The 17880-nt window shown below is 39.1% G+C and overlaps 3 protein-coding genes across 4 annotated transcripts; all 3 read right to left on the bottom strand.

Annotated features, from left to right (window-relative positions):
• Window positions 1–335: 335 nt before the first annotated feature.
• LOC117571380 (chitin synthase chs-2) lies at window positions 336–8471 on the bottom strand. Of its 2 annotated transcripts, XM_034253494.2 has the most exons (10): window positions 8410–8471; window positions 8102–8340; window positions 7867–8036; window positions 7641–7767; window positions 7252–7458; window positions 6801–6976; window positions 6134–6709; window positions 4499–4748; window positions 2260–3489; window positions 336–1828 (listed from the first exon to the last, which is right to left on the bottom strand). In XM_034253494.2, exons 1-10 carry the CDS (start codon window positions 8448–8450, stop codon window positions 696–698), a joined length of 4149 nt encoding a protein of 1382 aa, XP_034109385.1. In that variant the 5' UTR covers window positions 8451–8471; the 3' UTR covers window positions 336–695. The 2 variants fall into 2 exon arrangements, with proteins under 2 accessions (XP_034109385.1, XP_051859783.1); XM_052003823.1 differs by lacking the exons at window positions 7641–7767; window positions 7867–8036; window positions 8102–8340 and having other exon boundaries at window positions 337–1828.
• Window positions 8472–9446: 975 nt separating this feature from the next.
• LOC117570892 (organic cation transporter protein) lies at window positions 9447–12717 on the bottom strand. Its single transcript, XM_034252794.2, has 6 exons — window positions 12154–12717; window positions 11850–12087; window positions 11025–11128; window positions 10196–10965; window positions 9923–10104; window positions 9447–9860 (listed from the first exon to the last, which is right to left on the bottom strand). The coding sequence occupies exons 1-6, from the start codon at window positions 12432–12434 to the stop codon at window positions 9657–9659; spliced, it is 1779 nt and encodes a 592-aa protein (XP_034108685.1). The 5' UTR covers window positions 12435–12717; the 3' UTR covers window positions 9447–9656.
• A 1956-nt stretch (window positions 12718–14673) lies between these two features.
• LOC117571523 (solute carrier family 22 member 7-like) lies at window positions 14674–17417 on the bottom strand. Its single transcript, XM_034253699.2, has 6 exons — window positions 17170–17417; window positions 16892–17114; window positions 16594–16697; window positions 15762–16537; window positions 15238–15419; window positions 14674–15179 (listed from the first exon to the last, which is right to left on the bottom strand). The coding sequence occupies exons 1-6, from the start codon at window positions 17379–17381 to the stop codon at window positions 14988–14990; spliced, it is 1689 nt and encodes a 562-aa protein (XP_034109590.1). The 5' UTR covers window positions 17382–17417; the 3' UTR covers window positions 14674–14987.
• Window positions 17418–17880: the final 463 nt, after the last annotated feature.

Here is a 17880-nt window from a genome sequence, read left to right as displayed (position 1 = left end):
CTCATGTCGTTCCTAAAGCACAGTTTGTCCAGTACTTACTTTCTTTTAATATATGCGCATTGCCAAAGTAGTAGGTCCAGATTGTGCATTCTATTTACTTGGCTTGGCTGCACAAAAACTCGGTAAATTCACTTACAAAACACTTACGCCGACACCTAGGCACACACCCACATACACACACACTAGCAGAAACATATGCACAAAAAGAGAGAGAAAGAGTAAAGACAGATGGCAGAAAAACTTGTGCATTGCAGCAGAAACTTCATCAAATCCAAGCTAATCACACTTTGATTTGCATTTCGCAACGAACGCAGAAGGAACGAACTTTCTTTTACTTGATGTTGATGCCGCGCACAAACACAAAAAGCGCAGCCATGGAGCACTTAACTCTAAGCATCGCCACGACATTGATGAATGACGCCACCCACACACTGAACCCGAACCTGAACTCTCCTCCTCCTTCTTACCCGCCATCTTGTAATTATGCTAATGAGGCGCAAGGCATCCTGGTGCTGAATGCTGGAAGTAAGCATCGCCTGTCTTGCCTTGACTTGCCACTTGAGTTAAATGCAATTAATTATATTTTTTGCCACAGGGCTTTTTAGGGTTACACAAAACTCTTTATAAAACTATCAGCATAGATAGAGAGAGAGAATCATAAGTAGCTTATAATACAACTCTAAGAATCATTTCATTTAATACTGCGACTCATTATCATATATCTGCATATTGCTGAAGCTCACTTTCTTGGCATGAAATGGCACCATAGGCGGTCGAACTCCCGCCTTTGGAGGATTTGTCGGCGTGCCTGCTGCATTGATCTTCGCTTCGGAGCGGCGTTCTTGAAACAGTTTAATGGACTTGCGACTCAGCGGTAAATTCTTCATGTTCAGCTCATCTTCGCTGAAGAATCGTCGCTCAAAATTGCGCACCAGATCGCTGTAATCATTCTGCTGTTTGTTGCGTGTTTCGTGCAGCTTAAAGATGGTCTGACGGCGTACCATGCTCTCGCGGTGATTATCCTGATCTACTTCCAATTCATCATAGTGATGTGCATCCGCATCGTCGTCATCGTCAAACAGTCGCTTGGGTCGCTGCAACCGTCGAGCTATGTGCACTGCGCTGCCATTCAGCTCCAGCAACGCATCCTCGTCACTCAGTTGTCCATTCGAGCGAAACCAATCCAGTTCTATGGTGGCCAACAGCTGTGACATTGTGGCAAAGCGATGGAAGAACATCGCTATAAACTGTATGATCAAGATCAAGCCAAAGAAGATCACAAAGCACAGTCCAATGGGATCTAACTCCTTGTAGTGTCTGTAGATGCCCACTTGCAGATTGTCGCGATCAAAGGATACATAATCCGTAGGATCTATGGGCCACTTTAGATGCAAGTAGTCCTTCTTTAGCTGCAACAGAAACACGATTAACACAAAGATGGCATTCACCATCACAAAAGCAAACGCAATCATATTTCTCAGCTCCTTCAAGTCATCAGCCATAGTTTGTTTCTGCTCTTTGGTTAATTCCAAAGGTTTCAGATACTGTTTAATCAGATCCTTCCAGAAACGTTGCTCCACCAACGTGATTTCACCTAGCTCCGAATCTATAAGCAGCATATCGTTTAACCAGCCTGGCAAATAGTTATCCGGATCGTTGGCAGTCTCTTCCCCATCATCTCGCAGCACTGGCGCTTCCCTTGTGCCCCAAGTAACATCGTTCATGTTGAACACGGAGAAGATCATGAGCAGCATGTACATCGAGGGAATGGTGATGTAATAGATGACACCGCAGATGAGCGCCCAAAATTCCTGGGGATGCATTAAGCCTGCGAAGGAAACATAACTTTAGTTGGGATGTAAATTTTACCTACTTTTACTAGCTTAACGACAACGACACAACTTTTAGTGCAGCATCAGAGATTGTCTGTGTTTTTCTTGTTTACAGCTAAATTGTCTGTCGCGGCAGTTATGCGAATTATGCTTTAAAAATTTAAAATTAATGAATAACTTATGAAGTAGTAGCTTGGTAAGGTTTTTTAATGTGTGTTCTGTATTGTTATTTGATGTATAGAGTTATAATTTGATTGCAGATAGATGTCGCTTTATTCGAAACAAAGTAAATAGGTATAAAAGCAATTCCAATTTTATTTTTGTTTCGATTTGCAGGTGAACAAATTAAATTATTCTCCTCAATGCACTTAAATCAAATCAATTAATCAATTTACATGCTTGAAATATTAAGTGAATAAATCCTTACCTGATATGGTGATTTGCACAGCAACAAGCAGAAAGAAAAGCGAAGCCGGCGCCAGTGGACCATCCTCGATCATCTGAACAATGATGCCTATAAGCACGGCCATCATAACCAGGCAATAGATGGCACTTATTACGAATGCAATCAGCAGCTGAAACTTTTGCTTCAAATAAACGCAGCTCAGTATGAAAACGAGAATAGGACAAAAGTTCCACAAGAAAGCAGTCCATATATCAATAGAAAAAACAGCCACCAAAGCTCCGACCATCATGAGGAAAATAGTGCCAGGTCCCAGTACAGTGCCAATCATCAACATCCCTTGGTACATAATGTACAAAGTTGAGATGGAGTTGTTCTTCTTCACCACAGTGCTTGCATCGGCGAGTATATCAAAGATGTTGGCAATGGTTGAAGGCACCCAACGTCGGCGTTGATTGTAAAACTCGTTAAAGTACTCAGGCGAATGAGTAAAAGCATCCGAGGCAGCACAATACTCCACTCGAGAGCCCTGCTTCAGCAGCAGAGTGCAGAGCCAACGATCCTCGCCCTGATCATATTGCACCATCTTCATGGCCTCTGAGCTGACCAGCGTATAGCGTTTCATGACACTATTCTCCATGAGAGCGCTGGCACGAAACAAGCTGAAACAGCCGGGACTGCAGAGCACACAGCCAATCACATGCTCGGTCGCCTTTTGCAGCCAATGGCCAATGGCATACTCGAATTTCTGATACCAGACCATGGGACCACGACCCACGGGATGAATGCGTCCGCAGGCAGCGCCCAGCTCATCAATCGCCTTCATGCGGTCAATCAGCAGCTGCACAGCTCGCGGCTGAAAATCAATATCACCATCCAAGGCCAGCAGAAAGGTGTTCTCAGCGATGACAGCCTTGCGTTGCGCCGAGAGCAGCTCCGTTTCCATGATGCGAAAACCCAACAGGTAATACATATACATGACCTGGGACCAGCGCTTCTTGTGACGTATTTTATCCTTGTTCTTTAGATGCGCCACCATCTTGGTGCGACCGGGCAGCGTCCACACCAAGCGACCTCCGTACGGTGTTTCGATTTTTAACGGCGGCTTGATTTTAATATTAACCCCATAGATCTCGAAGGCGGCCTTGTCAATAGTGCGTATCAAGGTCTTTACGTATTCATTTAATGGCGGATTCCTTTTGTTCTGACAGTGTCGTTGATCCAGCACAAAAGCATCATCGAAAAATATGTTTGCTGTAAAGAGAAAAAGAGTTGTACATTTTTTAGGACTAACCATTTTTCGATAATTTCTATTGTAGTCAATTTGAATGCATAGAAAAAAAGAAAAACTTTTTAGATATTATTATTTAGCAATAATCGTAAACATAATTATTTTTCATATGTATTACGTATACGTAATCTATATATGTGCCGTTATCTTGGTATATACTACGTATACGTAATATGTAAGTACATACATATATTACGTAGACGTAATCGTAAATGTGTATATTACCTATGTATAATATATATTACGTATACGTAATCTATGTATGTATATCTTAGAGCATGTAAAGCAAGACAAATTCCTAAACTTGTCAAACTTGTTTGAACTTGAAAGCTAAATTGAAAAGTGTACGATAAATTTTTTGATATTTTAAATAATAATTATTAATTAAATCACCTTTTATTTTCAATAATTATAAACTTAATTATTTCTCACACCTCTTACGTATACGTAATCTATGGACTTGTACATTCTGCATATATGAAAATAAGGCAAATTCTAAAAATTGTCGAACACTGAACAAAATTTATATGAAAAAAAGAATTGGGTACAATTTTTGGCCGTACGCCATTTTGGCAAATGCGGAAATGAACACGCCAAATGCTATAAATAGTAATCTTACTATTCGAAGTGCACAGATGGTGCTGGAGGATACTTTTATTCAACACTGTATTTGGCTTGCATAAATTTCTAATTTGACACTGGGTGCTGCGACATTTCTATGGCCAGGCAAAGCCAAAATAGATTTTATGTATGCATACAATTTCAAAGACAGGACAGCATAGTGCAGCACAGGACAACTGCCGAGGACAGCAGCAGGACACTGACAACTGCAGTCGAAAATAAGGAGCCAGAAGCAAGGTTGCATTGCTTATGCAAAATTTCGAATACAAGTATCTAAAAAACGAAACCTCAAAATGTAAAGTACTCGTGGTATAAGTAAAGTAGAAGGATGCACTTGACATATTTACATACTTTCCAATTCATAGTATTCATCATCCGCTTTGCCACCATTTAGATGCGTTTTTGCCATTCGTCGTGCGCATTGATCCTCATCCAAGCGTACAATTGATTTCAGAAATTCCATCATCTCCTCTTCAGTCTCGTGCCACATTGTTGCACAAACAATCAGTTGCGGTATTTTATCCTTTTCCTGTATATCGCGACTCGAATTGCTGTCAGCTGCCAGACCCGCTTTCGCATCTCCAGGAACCGTCAAATCGCTCTGCGAGTGCATCACATGAATAAATAAAATTCCAGGTGAAGATTTTCCGTGAAATATTGAAAATTGTTTAGCGAAACTTAAAGCAGTTGAGTTTAAATTTATGGAATATTTAAAGTAACATAAAATGACTATTAGAAAATACTTTCAGAATACCCTTTCTGAAATAATATATGTAAAGTGTAACCAGACAGCTGGTTTGAATAGTGCTAGGGAAATAAATTATATTATACTTTTTAAAATATATTAAATGAAATAAATGAAATTTAAAATATGAAAATTAAAATGGAAAGTTAACAACTAGAAGTGAAAGACAATAAAATTTGTATAAGCTAAAGTACACTCTAAAAATGAGGACTAAATAAAATATGACAAAAGATAAATGAAAACAAATTTATATATTAAGGGTAAAATAAAACTTGCATTATCTACATATGGAAATACATTTATTCAATTTCAAGTACTACTTTATATACGAGTACATTCAGAACAGGTCACTATAAAAATGATGTAACTTATTTAGCTTTATAGATCTTATTACTCAACTTTTTTAATTCTAAATATTTGATCTCTTTTACAGACTGCTTTAAGTTCATAGAAAATCACTTGCAAGCGAAATTAACACACACACTATTTGAGATGGGAGTTGGAAAACTTAAAAGTCAAGTTATACAGCATAAGTGAGTGACTTTCTTAATGTGTGGCTAATGGCATTGCGACCCTTTTGGAATACATAATTCACTGTCAGTCTAATTTATGCTTTTGAAAAATCAACTTATGAAGCCTGATTTTAATTACTTTTTGTGTATTTATGTTTCCACTTTTCGGGGCGAAATCCATTGACGTCTGCCAAAGTACTTCGTGCACCGCACACAGGCCAAAAACTGTAGCACTTTTAATTAAGTTAACATCGACAAAACCTACGCACCAAAAATTTCACTACACACGCCACGCCAGTTATCGCATAAAGTGTGCAAAGCAAAGCATAGAGAGTGAGAAAAAGAGATAAACGAAATAAATGTGTGAAAGCAAGAGAGAGCATATATACAAACATTCCCAGAACTTTGCAGTTTCCCCGTCATTTAACTTAATTACATTGCCTGACATTTGGAGCGAAACGCGACACACAGCCAAAAAGTCCTGTGCAAATACTGCCGAGATGCGAGTTGAGAGAAAGCAAGAGAGAGAGAAACAGAGAGTGTGAATGAGATGGAGAGTGCAAAAGGCGAGATAATCAGCAGCTAGACTGCAAACACTTGACGCGAAAAACTTGGCATGATGATTGATGTTAATGCCTGATTACAATAATTCATTAACAAGAACTTGGCGCGAACATTAAAATTCGAATTGTATTCGTTAGCGTTAGCGTTAACCAGTTAGCTACCCACCTTAATGGTCAGATACTCATCGGTCCAGTCGAGAATGCGTCTATTCATCATGGAGCATTGATCCACCAGCAGGCCACAGTACCAAGGACACACGTACAGCTTCTCGGTGGGTGCGTTCTTGTCATTTCTCGCCCGCCACAGATGCAGGCACGTCCACAGCTGGGCCAGCCACCACAGTGGCCACAGCCAGAGCGCGTACTCAAGACTCTTTTCGCCCAGCTGCTGCAGATTGCGGCCAAGTGGCTGCAACGTCAGATAATCCGGCATCAGACCGTGCAGCGAACACAAATCCGCAGCACGCATCTGGGCCAGCCAGGTTGCCAGGCAAACGGTGACGGGTGTCGCCAGGCAAAGTGGCAGCGCATAGCTGAAGCTCTGTATCTTTATCTTGCACGCAAACTTGCCGAAAATGTGACACAAATAGGCAGCGGACACCTGCAACAGGAGTGCGTAGATAACGGCATTCGTATTCGACTGCAGTGAGAACTGCTTGCTTGTCGTCGCCTTGATAAATGAGCTGCCGTTGATTGCGATTGTGCCTGCCAAATTCACCGTATCCTGCAAACCATCCGCATGCTACAATTTCCAAAAACACAAAACTCAGATAGCAGTTGCCTAATGAGCTCTACTCTCTGTTAGTTCTCTCTCAGCTGTGCTCTCCACATACCGTTACTCTTATGATGTGCGTTTGCCACGCCTTCACAAACAGCTTAAAGTAGTCCACAAATTTCTGGCCGTGTAACAGGAAACCCATCAGGCCAAACACCAGTATCTTCAAAGGGGCCACATACAGGTAAGTATGATAACGTGAGCGTGTGAAGCGTATCGTTCGAATAATGTAGGCTGAAATTGTACATAGAAGGAAATAGTGTACAAAATTATTATCCTTTGTAAAACTCATTCTTCTTATTAGTAAGAAAAAGTAAGTAACTTTGTACAAAAAAGTTCTACTTAATGCACAAATGTGTCTCTCAATTCATGACAATAATCTAAATGTGAGTACAAGATGTGTGTGTGTGTGTGTAAATCATTACAAGTCAACTATTGCACTATCTAATAATTATGTACCACTTTATTGATGAATCTTCCACAATAAAAAATAAATAACGTTGACTCACCTATTGACTCGTGTGTGTTGGCAAAATTCTCCCACCAACGAAATGAGATCAACAACAATGGTATTGCCAGTAATTGCACCTCCAGCTGCGAAGACATTGCTGGCCAAATCACGAAGACGCTCCCCTGTGATATCATGGCCAAAATAGCAGCTGCGAGCACATATATATCCACAGATTTCCATTGCAAACGTGCGACAGTCAGCAGCTCTAAGCAACAAAAAAATTGTTAAGCAGAGGCAAATGGCAATCAATTTAATTGCTGTCAGGGCTGTCCGACAAGGAGAGGCTGATAAGAAGAAACTAGATGCTAGATGGTGGCTGCTTGATGGTTGATGGTTGAATGCTTGAATGGTTCTGTGTGTGCTCTACATATATAGGAAGTTACTCACTGAGCAGTGCTGGGACAAAGCCCACGCAGCAGCCGAGCATCGCTCCACGCGTCACATCCAATTGCGGCAACACGGTGAAGGTGAGCAGCGCCAAGCCAACGACGTGCAGCAGTTCAAAGAGTGTGACCTGATTAGCGACAGAAGCAACAACACCACGAAGAGTGAGAGAATGAGAGCTTATCAATCTTGGGAGCTGCGTCGTCACACAAGAACACAGATTACTCACCAGTGCCACTTCCAGTCGGCTGGGTCGCTGCTCGCGCTTGAACATGCAGATGCGGAGGGAGCGAAGAAAGGTGAATAGCTCGGGGGCGGCAAAGGCAAAGATCAGGGCCCAAACCCAGGCAATTTGTTCCAGCTTGCTGCGCATTGCCATCACCTGGCCGTCAAGTAGAACTGCAAGAGTTTTGTCCGAAAGCTTATCCAAACATTGCTTTTGACCACCACCTTCCTTGACTTACGGTATTTGCTGCACATTTGCACCTTTCCATCGCCATTGGTATTGCCAGCCATATAGATATAAACTAACTTGGCTGCCACGCTGGAAGCCAACACAACACCGAAGACCACAATGTACGTGAAAAGCTTGAAAAGTTTCGTGAAAAATTGCAATTTCTTCCAATCAGCATCGGAGCCACTCGTTCGCTTTGCCGGCGGATCCTGAAACGAATCCCACAAAGCTGGCTTGTCTCGCACCTTGCTGCGATTGTGCAGAATGTACTCGAACTATTTAATAACCATTATGACTGATGTTTACACATTTACTCACCGAGTTCGCATAAAATAGTCACCATCGTAGTCCGCACTCATGTCTATTCACAAGCATTCACGTTATTCAACTGAATGGCAAGGCACTCGGGGCAATTATTGATAGGTTTGATGGTTAAGGTTACGAACCAAACGAGATATCATCGAAGTGCGTAAGTTGACAGCATGTCAACAAGACGCTCCCGATGATGGGCCTTATCATTGCACAGAGAGAGCACTTGCCACCTGCCTCTTGCCTCTTAATTGCCTTTAATGCACGGCATCGACGTACTGCCATCAACAGTGCAAATGAACTTTGCAAATATTTATAAACAATATTTATACGAGAGAGCTGCACCGGGTCATACAAGTTCTTTCATATTCGAATGTGATTCTGTCACTTTGATTCATGCGAGCGAGTGAATCTTGCAGTTGCTTATAAGCTATCAAATTGATTGACACTGGACACACTCGATCTTGCTTCTGTTAATTGTATTTTTGACAAACTTATTTAAACATACTTTATCACATGCTCACGCTCTCTTATCTTTTCGATAATGGACATTTTTATTTCACCTGGTGATTATCAGTATTTAATTAAATCTAAATCTAAGAAAAATCTTAGCTATCCCTTTTAAATTATAAACATTCATAATTTTAATATGAGCAAATGACGAAGCCCTTGTCCACGCTCCACACTCCACGCACTTTATCGGAGTGCACTTTGAACACTTTGAAGCAATTACACCTGGAGGGCTATCAATAAAAAACTACTTAAGTTGCTTTCAATTCAATGATGTTATCAGTGACCTTTTGATTGCCGCATCCGAATCAAAAAATATCTATCACTTCATTTAATTTAAAAAGGCATTGCGCCTGTTTTGTCAAAAACATGACGCTTAAAAAGTGTAGCATACTTTTCGGGCGGTAATGGTTTGTGACTCCGCTATTCAATAAATTACTTCACTAGCAATGCGATAGATGGCGCCATCCATCGTCTTCAACTTATTGTTCCTAGAGAAGAACTAAAAATTGAAACTTAGTACATTAATTATGGGTTTTTTCCTCTTTATATACAATTTAAAAATACTTTACAAAATGTTCTGTGTGTTACAGTAAAATGGACATACGCACTTAATACTAAATATATTACAGATATAACAGAAATAAAATCAAAAATGCCTTTCGATTGGATTTAAAATTAAATCAAAATCTTTGGCAATAGCAATTGCTAGCAACCATTTTTGAGGTAATCGTTTTATCTTAGGGTCAGCACATTTTTCTAGGCAACTCCTCTTCCTGCTCCTCATTATCATCTGAATATACTTGGCGCACCACATTCAAATCCCGAGCATCCTCCATTGTTGTGGGCAACACCTTATCTGCTGTCTCCGGAAAACCAAGCGTCAGGAAACCACTGACCAAGGCAAATGTGGCGAATAGTATAGACGGGGCATGCTCGTAGTATTTGGCCTAAAGTAATTAACAACAGTTAATTTATATGGTTTAAGTGAATTGAAGCCATTTAAACATACCAGCAATGGTGTTTGCGGTGCCAGCATGGAGCCAATGCGTCCCACCATAGAACAAAGTGAGAGCAAACTGTTGCGCACATTTGTAGGAAAGATTTCTGAGGTAAAGAAATACAAAATCTGAAAGCTGCATGTTATGGCAAGCTTGCCAATTAGGAAAAGCGTTAAAGATCCAGCATAGTCTTCTAAAAAAAAACAAAAGAAATATTATTATTAAACAATTTAACAGCAGTTGCATAAATTTAAAATTCATTAAGTGTCATTTTCACGACTTACCCGATCCGATTGCTGCTGATGCACCCATGCAAATGGCACATATCAACATGGATGCACACAGAGAATATCTTCTGCCAATTCTATCCATTATGATGAGAGGCAGAAGTAGTCCAGGAATTTGAATAACACCATTTAGCATGAAATTCGTATACTTGCTGCCGCCTAGATTTACAGAGTTTAAACTTAAACCCAGGGCAATCAGGGTATGTGTGAACCAACAGAAGCAACAGTTGGCAATGCGCCAGATGAAGAATCGAGCTGCCTGCATGATGGGATACGGGCTCTCATTGGCTTGCCGCAACTTCGTGCGATTTGTTGTGATCAGCTCATCCAGCTGATCCTCAGGCAGAGATCGCTTATTTATTTTGGCTGCACGCCTCAATACAGACGCCGCTCGCTGCTCTTGGCCCTGACTTAGCAGCCAACGCACACTCTCCGGCAGAATCCAGAGGAAGAGTATCTGAAGTATCGCAGGTGCATAGAGCACTCGGAGTAACCAACGCCAATCCTGAACCTGCGATGCCAGGAAGCCCAAAAATCCTTCACCCAGAGCATAGAATATTGTGATAATTGTTGCAGCAGCCACACGACGCTTGGGACCAACCAACTCAATGGCCAGCAGAAAAGCAGTTGGGAACAGTGTGCTGCCCACGGCCATGTCCAGAAATTCGAAGACCAAAAACATGTAATAGTTGGTGGACAATGATCGTATGATGCCCATAATAGCACTCAAAGCTCCTGCGAATGCCAGCATAGTGCGACGACCATATCTGATGAAGAAGAAAGAATAAGTGAGTATTGGAAATAAGTTATAAATAAATTAACTTACCGATCTGCAAAGAAACCACCTATGGGAATACCAACAAACTGTCCCACATTGTTAATGGTGCCTACCAAGGAGAGCATCCACTCGTCGTTGCAAAAGATGCCAAACTGAAAAATAAAGAAAATATTTAATAATAAACAATCGCCAGAAATTCGTACAGTGATAATAAAAAAAGAAAACTGTTCTATGATTATTGCACACACTTATATCCAATATCATATATAGTATTAATAACAAAAAATGTAATGAATAGAAAACCACCCAAAATTATAGTTGATTACTGTTTATTCATATAAAAAACACAGATCTACATATTTAAATAATTTCTGAATGTATTTCTACGTCGCTCCCAGTTGGTGAGTGTTGTAAAATTCCCAGCTTATTGTTGTTATCAATAAATTAAGAGCCCCACACACACATTTAAGAAAGCTATAGTCGGAAGTGTTCGGTTGTCAAATACCGCAACTCATTATTCTAATATAGAAACAAGTTTAATGGGTGGATGTGCATAAAATAGAAACTACACAATTATTGCCCTGAACATGATTCTGATCAAGAAATTATAAAGATACTTTATTAAATCCGAAATGAATCACTTTTCTTATCAAATTCATTTTCGTTTTTCACTACATAAATATTCACTTCCATGCTATGACTACCGCGAATACAACTCAAACACTTAAGCAAACAATATGTTCAATCAAATGATTTAACGCTTAACTCAGTTGTATTTGAACACCGATTCGCATGAAAACAAACCATTCAAGAAATATTATTTTTAGACATCACAATTTAAATAAATTTCAATGATAAGTAATTCATCTTTACCTCTGTTGAAATAGTTTTCTCTTCATCTCGAAATTTTAAATCGGTGCCGCATCGTTCGGTACGATTACCAAAAAAGTCTGCAACACACATGTCACTTGAGGGATCACTTAAGAATGTTTGATTTACTGTTGAATAGCGAGTGCATGCATCCCATTCAGAGTTCTTTATAGGAACTGTAAAGTTTAGCCAAGGCTCTTCATACAAACTGCTTGGACTATCGCATTGGGTGATATTACATCTGCGAAGCAATCGCGATGAGATAAGATAAATGACAATGCCGATTTCACGTATTCACGTAACTCACCTGTGCACCACTGTGCTGGCTGTGAATACATATGAGATCGAGAAGAACGCGTTAAACACCATGGGGACACACAACAACACATAATTGATGATTTGATACCGTCCAAATTGGCCGATTCTAACGAGAATCGCATCGAGAGAATTATCTTCACTCGTGGATGCCTCGACATTCTCAGTTGCCGACTCAACGGCATGTCCATTGGACGTTGTGGAACTCTCGTCGACGCAGACAACGCCGTTGGCATTGCCATTGCTAGTCCCGCTTCTCTTATCGCCCAACATGTGTTCGGATATACAATGAAATCAAGTTTAAAGTCACAGTCACAATTCTTCTGGATATTTCACTCGTTGCTTGTATGAAAACACGTGTTAAAATGCACTTTTTATCTGTCTTTTGAATGCGCACGATTTATAAATATGCTGTTTGGTTCTGCGGGCTTTTTTTAGCCCATAAGTACGTATAAATGTCTGATTCTATTGCCGTTTTGTCGGTCGTCGCCGGCTCTTGCGTCCGCTCCGTTGGAGCGTCTAACTGGGAGCAATGTCGCTCATTGACTGATTCGTGCTGAGTGCCGTACGCATCAACCGGCTGAGGTTGAGGTTGAGTGTACGCTGCTCACTATACTCTTGATAAAGGCATGACGCTTTATCGATTTCTCTTACAGTTCTTATATAGTTCTTAAAATGCTAAATAAAGTGTTTTGACTTTGATAATGGAATGCATCGAATAAATGCTTAGAATTATGATTTACAATAATACAAATTTGAATTAAATTTTTTAAATTACTGAACTAAAATTTCCATTACAGTAGATTTCGGTTATAGCGACTTTCAAGGGACCCAAGATTTTACGTCGTTATACCCGTAAGACGCACTAACCGAAAGGAGCAAAATTATTATTTTTTTTTTTTTTTTTTTTTTTTTTTTATGGTTGTCATGTTTTAAGATAAAACAAATTAATTTTTAAACAAAACAAAAAAAAATATAAATTTAATTTAATAGCATGGTTTTTCCATAATAAATCGCATACCTGCATGTTCCTTAGCATAAGCTAAGGCGTCAGCTAAAACTAACAGAGAGTAGTGAAAATGTAAGAACCTTCGTGTCGCTCCTACGCACACAAGCAAGAGTGTCAATCACTGATAAATGCATACATTTATGACAGCGTCTTTTAATACTTAAATTTGTTGGCATTATTTCGCTGTATTTTTTTTTCGTCGCAATATCCGGTTGAATTGTGAAAAATTTCGTCGGTATAAGCGGTTTGTCGCTAAAGGCGGAGATGTACTAAGCGGAGGCCCTTTCATATAAGGTTGTATGGGGACCAATCAAGCCATCGAGTTTTCGTCGTAATAACCGGTCGGACACTATAAGCGGAGTCGTCATAACCGGATTTTACTGTATGTGGTTAAAATGATTTTTTATCTTTACTATATTAATAAATCATTAAAAAAGATGCAAAAAATATAGAATTAATTGAACCAGTAAGTCAGTTAAGAGATTACCTTTCCAAATAAGTATATCTCAATACTAAATAATTATATTTTAAGACGTAATCAATTTTCCTAAATTTAAATGAATTGATCACTGATAATTATTGCACGTGATTTGGTTTGTAGTATTTGAAATAGTAAAATTCAGTACCGATCATATTCAATCTAAATGAAGAGAGATTTTCTAAAAATAGTTGGAAAGAGGTTTTTGTTTTAAGCATCAGAAAACAGATTATCTTCGAAATTTTCGTTTACTTTTTTCGCTTTCCTCTCTGTTTCTGTTTTCTGTTTTGATTTGCCTTCGGTTGATTACGACACTTGGTGGCGTGCACGCTTCATGTATGTATAAGATCCGCTCTCAGCTCAGTCGGTTAAATTCGTTTAGTCATCTGCTCTTCACTCTTCGTCCGCAGCTCGCTCTCTCTTTCGTTCTCGTCTGCTCTTATCTTGACCTTATCAACTAGTCTGGTCTACTATTTCATAGTTAATGATGTGTACTCAACGCATTTACTGTCTGCTTTGACGACCCTTAACGGCTTCATTAGTCGACTGCTGATTGATATCAAATACGTTTAATTGAAATGTAAATACAACAATTTCGCTCTTCCAATTGTTTTTTTTTTTTTATCAGAAAGCGCCTTCCAACCCGATAGCTGGTGTTAGCAGCTGTTGCTGTCTGTCTAGCGAAACATGCATTTATGAATGAGTCAACAAAGAGATAAATATTACCTGTTGAGGTGTATCTATACGAAAGTATCGTGGGAATTCAATAAATGAACTTTGAACGGCAGCAAAAAAAGGGTAAGTGCAAAAACATTTGACGCAATATATGTTCATACAAGTGAATACTATAATAATTTCGGGACAAGCTGGATCGTCATTAATAAATTATCACTTTAATAGCAAATGAATTGATTACAAATATTTGAAATATTTGTATTTCATTCAGTAAGTCGCAATAATAAAGATTAAAGTTACTAGGTACTAATGATTGGATCTACGATAAATCAATGACAAATACTGAAGAATTTATTAGAAATCAATAACGTTTTATTAAGGAAATAGCAGTGGTTATTTTATTACGATTTAACACTGAAATGAACTTCTATCTTGTACCCAAAATACACTCAGATTAGATAAGACCCTAAGCTTCAAGTTCTCTCAGTTCCCAACATCGAATATAAATCTCTTATTACAACAACTACTAATACGATCTGAATGCTATATTTGGCAATCGAATGTTGACCATTTGATATTTTCACTTGTCATTCTATGCGACGACAAATATGACAAATATTTACAATATTAAATTGAAACCAAGTCTCTGACAAATTTTAAATGATTATACAGCAGTTTTTGAGACTTTGGAAATTTTTGTTTGTTTCATTTGCTGACTTCTGTCCAAGGCACGTGCTTCCTCCAACGTTGTAGGTAATACTTTATTAGCTGTTTCGGGAAAAAACATGGCAATCACCGAGGCCAGCAAACCAAATGTGGCAAACAGCAAATGTGGCGCATACTTATAGTAGTTTATCTAAAATAATCAATAGATTATAAAAGTCATAAGAGTAGATTACACTAGTATTACATACCAATAAAGGGGTTTGTGGCGCCAACATGGAACCAAAGCGACCCACCATGGAACAGAATGAAAGCAAACTGTTGCGGCAACTGGTCGGAAATATTTCTGAGGTAAAAAAGTATAAAACCATAAAGCTGCCAGTTGAAGTCATTTTTGCTAGAAAGTAGAGTGGCCCAGCAAATGAGGGATAATCTGAAAATAAAAAACAATTAAAAACAATTAACTTGATTTCCCCTTAAAATCGTATCAAAATTTCAGCCTAAAAGTATTTTAATCAATAAATCAAGCAGTGAACTCAAAAAATTCGTGTTAAACTCATTAATCACAATCAAAAAGTAGTTTTTGAAAACGTGTTTATGGAAGCCTTGGACCATTGCTTTTATAAGTATTGAAAGTTGATATTGCAAGAATACTTTTGAGTTCATTGTAATATATTGGAAATGCATGGCAAATAAAATTTACAAAATCTGGATTTAAATTTTACTTAAGCGGAACATAAAAATATTGTATTTTCTATTGTCAATTATCAATTACCTTCTGCAAAAAGTGCCATTGTCAGCAGTAGAACAGCAGAAGAGCTGAGGAACATGCTTAGGGTCCAACGACGTCCAATGCGATGCATTAACAGCATGCTAAGCACGATACCCGGCAACTGCATAAATCCCATCATGCTGAAATTCTGGAATTTATTTCCACTCAATCCAACGGAGTTGAGGGTTAATCCTAGAGTGATTAAAGTGTTGGTAAACCATAAGAAACAGCACTGTGCAATGCGCAAACCAAGTGCACTAAAGATCTGTTTAACACTGTAATGACCTTGAGTTGCTTTCGAGCTAGCCACTAATTCACGATTGGTTCGTATCAACTCGTTAAGCTGATCTTCTGGCAAAGATCGCTGATTGATTCGTGCAACTCGTCGCAAAGTGTGAATGGCGTCCTCTTCCCTCGATTGACTGAGCAACCAGCGTACACTCTCGGGCAGATAGCAAATGAAAATAAGATGCAGCAAAGCTGGAGTGTAAAGTAATCGGAGCAGCACTCGCCAATCTAGAATATAACCAGCCAAATATCCCATTCCCGCCTCTGCCAGACCGTAGGTGGAGCTAATGAACGTTGCGGCTACCACTCGATGTTTGGGACCAACAAATTCGATTGCCAGTAAAAATGCTGTGGGATACAATGTGCTCCCCACAGCCATATCCAAAAATTCAAACGATAGGAAAGTATAGTAATCGGGAGCATAAGATCTCGCTAGTCCACACAGTGCACTCAATACTCCAGTAATAACAAGTATTAATTTACGACCATATCTTGAAGATTAAATTTAATTTAATATAACATTTTTTAATAATTGAAATACACTTACCGATCTGCTAGATATCCACCCAATGGTATGCCCACGAATTGTCCAACATTGTTGACAGTTCCGACCATCGAAAGTTTCCATTTATCTGAGCAAAAGATGTCAAACTGAAATAATGAATATAGTTACAGGGGTTCTACCAAAACATCACAAAATAGTTTAAGTGTTTCTATAATTATAGTTTTAGGTTCTCTGACAGTACATATTACATTGTATCCGAAAATGCACAGCTTAGAAAATGGATTTTGGAGTATAAAACTAAATATAGAATTTTTTTTACTCATTTTGATAAGAGTCTTACCTCCCTTGATATAGTATTCTCTCTATCCTTAAATTTGTAGCCCGCATCGCAAGCAACTCTACGAGTGCTGTTAAAAAAGCGAGCTTCACAAGGTCCTTTCATGCCGGACAATGCTTCATAATGCTCACAATCATCCCATTTACCATTATTCTCTGGTATCGAGAAGTTTAGCCAAGGCTCAATAAATTTGCTAGTAAGATTATCACATTCACTTATGCTACACCTAAAAGCGAATATGTAAAATGAAGTTTTAATTTACAAGATTAACCTCTACTTACCTGTGGCCCACACTACTGGCTGTGAACACATAGGATAATGAGTAGATGGCGTTGCAAATGATAGGCAAGCAGAGCATCACATAGTTGATAATTTGAAAGCGTCCACATTGTCCAATGTTAATGATCAACGCATCCAAAATATTGTCCTTTCTCGGTTCGACGTCTACTGGCTTTTGCTTGTCAGTGTTTGACTTGATCTCATGGTGTTCCATGCTTCCATCAGCTCCGTCTCCGGCAGACTGAATTCAGCTCGGCTTGGCGAACACAGCGATCACTTAAGTGACTGTTTCACAATGCTGAAGGCGGCGGAGCGGGGTGGGGCACCAGATTTTCCATAAGATTTTCGCACGTTTTCTATTAACTACACGCCGACATCGGGCCATTAAAGCGTGTCGCGGCAGCTGAAGCTTCATTATTGCTTAGATCTCGCAAGTATTCTCTATATTCTGAGTATTTCAGTCTCTAATGCAATTCTCACCGATTTGCGGGGCTAATGAACTTGCGAGCCTAATAAACGATTTCAATGAACGCTTTATTCTACAATTGATGATATGTATGGTTATGCCAAAAAAAATATTGTCGAAAAAGTCTGAGCATAGTTAAAAATACCAGGGAATAAATATACGACACATATTAACATATATATTTTGTAATAAATTCTATTTACAATACTTGGCTTAAACTGTTATATTTTCATGATTGCGCTGGTGC

Source organism: Drosophila albomicans, chromosome 3, assembly GCF_009650485.2.
Source record: "Drosophila albomicans strain 15112-1751.03 chromosome 3, ASM965048v2, whole genome shotgun sequence".
NCBI lineage: Eukaryota > Metazoa > Arthropoda > Insecta > Diptera > Drosophilidae > Drosophila > Drosophila albomicans.
This window is presented reverse-complemented; position numbering and strand designations above follow the sequence as displayed.

What these genes read in the sequence shown, in the direction of transcription:
- LOC117571523 (XM_034253699.2), bottom strand. Translation starts at nt 17,381, where the DNA reads ATGGAACACCATGAGATCAAGTCAAACACTGACAAGCAAAAGCCAGTA. An exon ending in AATGGCACTTTTTGCAGAAG is followed by an intron (nt 15,420 to 15,761) that starts GTAATTGATAAT and finishes TTTTATTTTCAG; the next exon opens with ATTATCCCTCATTTGCTGGG. An exon ending in CGCCACAAACCCCTTTATTG is followed by an intron (nt 15,180 to 15,237) that starts GTATGTAATACT and finishes TGATTATTTTAG; the next exon opens with ATAAACTACTATAAGTATGC.
- LOC117571380 (XM_034253494.2), bottom strand. Translation starts at nt 8,450, where the DNA reads ATGAGTGCGGACTACGATGGTGACTATTTTATGCGAACTCG. An exon ending in CAACACACACGAGTCAATAG is followed by an intron (nt 6,977 to 7,251) that starts GTGAGTCAACGT and finishes GTACAATTTCAG; the next exon opens with CCTACATTATTCGAACGATA. An exon ending in TGAATACTATGAATTGGAAA is followed by an intron (nt 3,490 to 4,498) that starts GTATGTAAATAT and finishes TTCTCTTTACAG; the next exon opens with CAAACATATTTTTCGATGAT.
- LOC117570892 (XM_034252794.2), bottom strand. Translation starts at nt 12,434, where the DNA reads ATGTTGGGCGATAAGAGAAGCGGGACTAGCAATGGCAATGCCAACGGC. An exon ending in GGTGGTTTCTTTGCAGATCG is followed by an intron (nt 10,966 to 11,024) that starts GTAAGTTAATTT and finishes CTTCTTCATCAG; the next exon opens with ATATGGTCGTCGCACTATGC. An exon ending in ATCAGCAGCAATCGGATCGG is followed by an intron (nt 10,105 to 10,195) that starts GTAAGTCGTGAA and finishes GTTTTTTTTTAG; the next exon opens with AAGACTATGCTGGATCTTTA.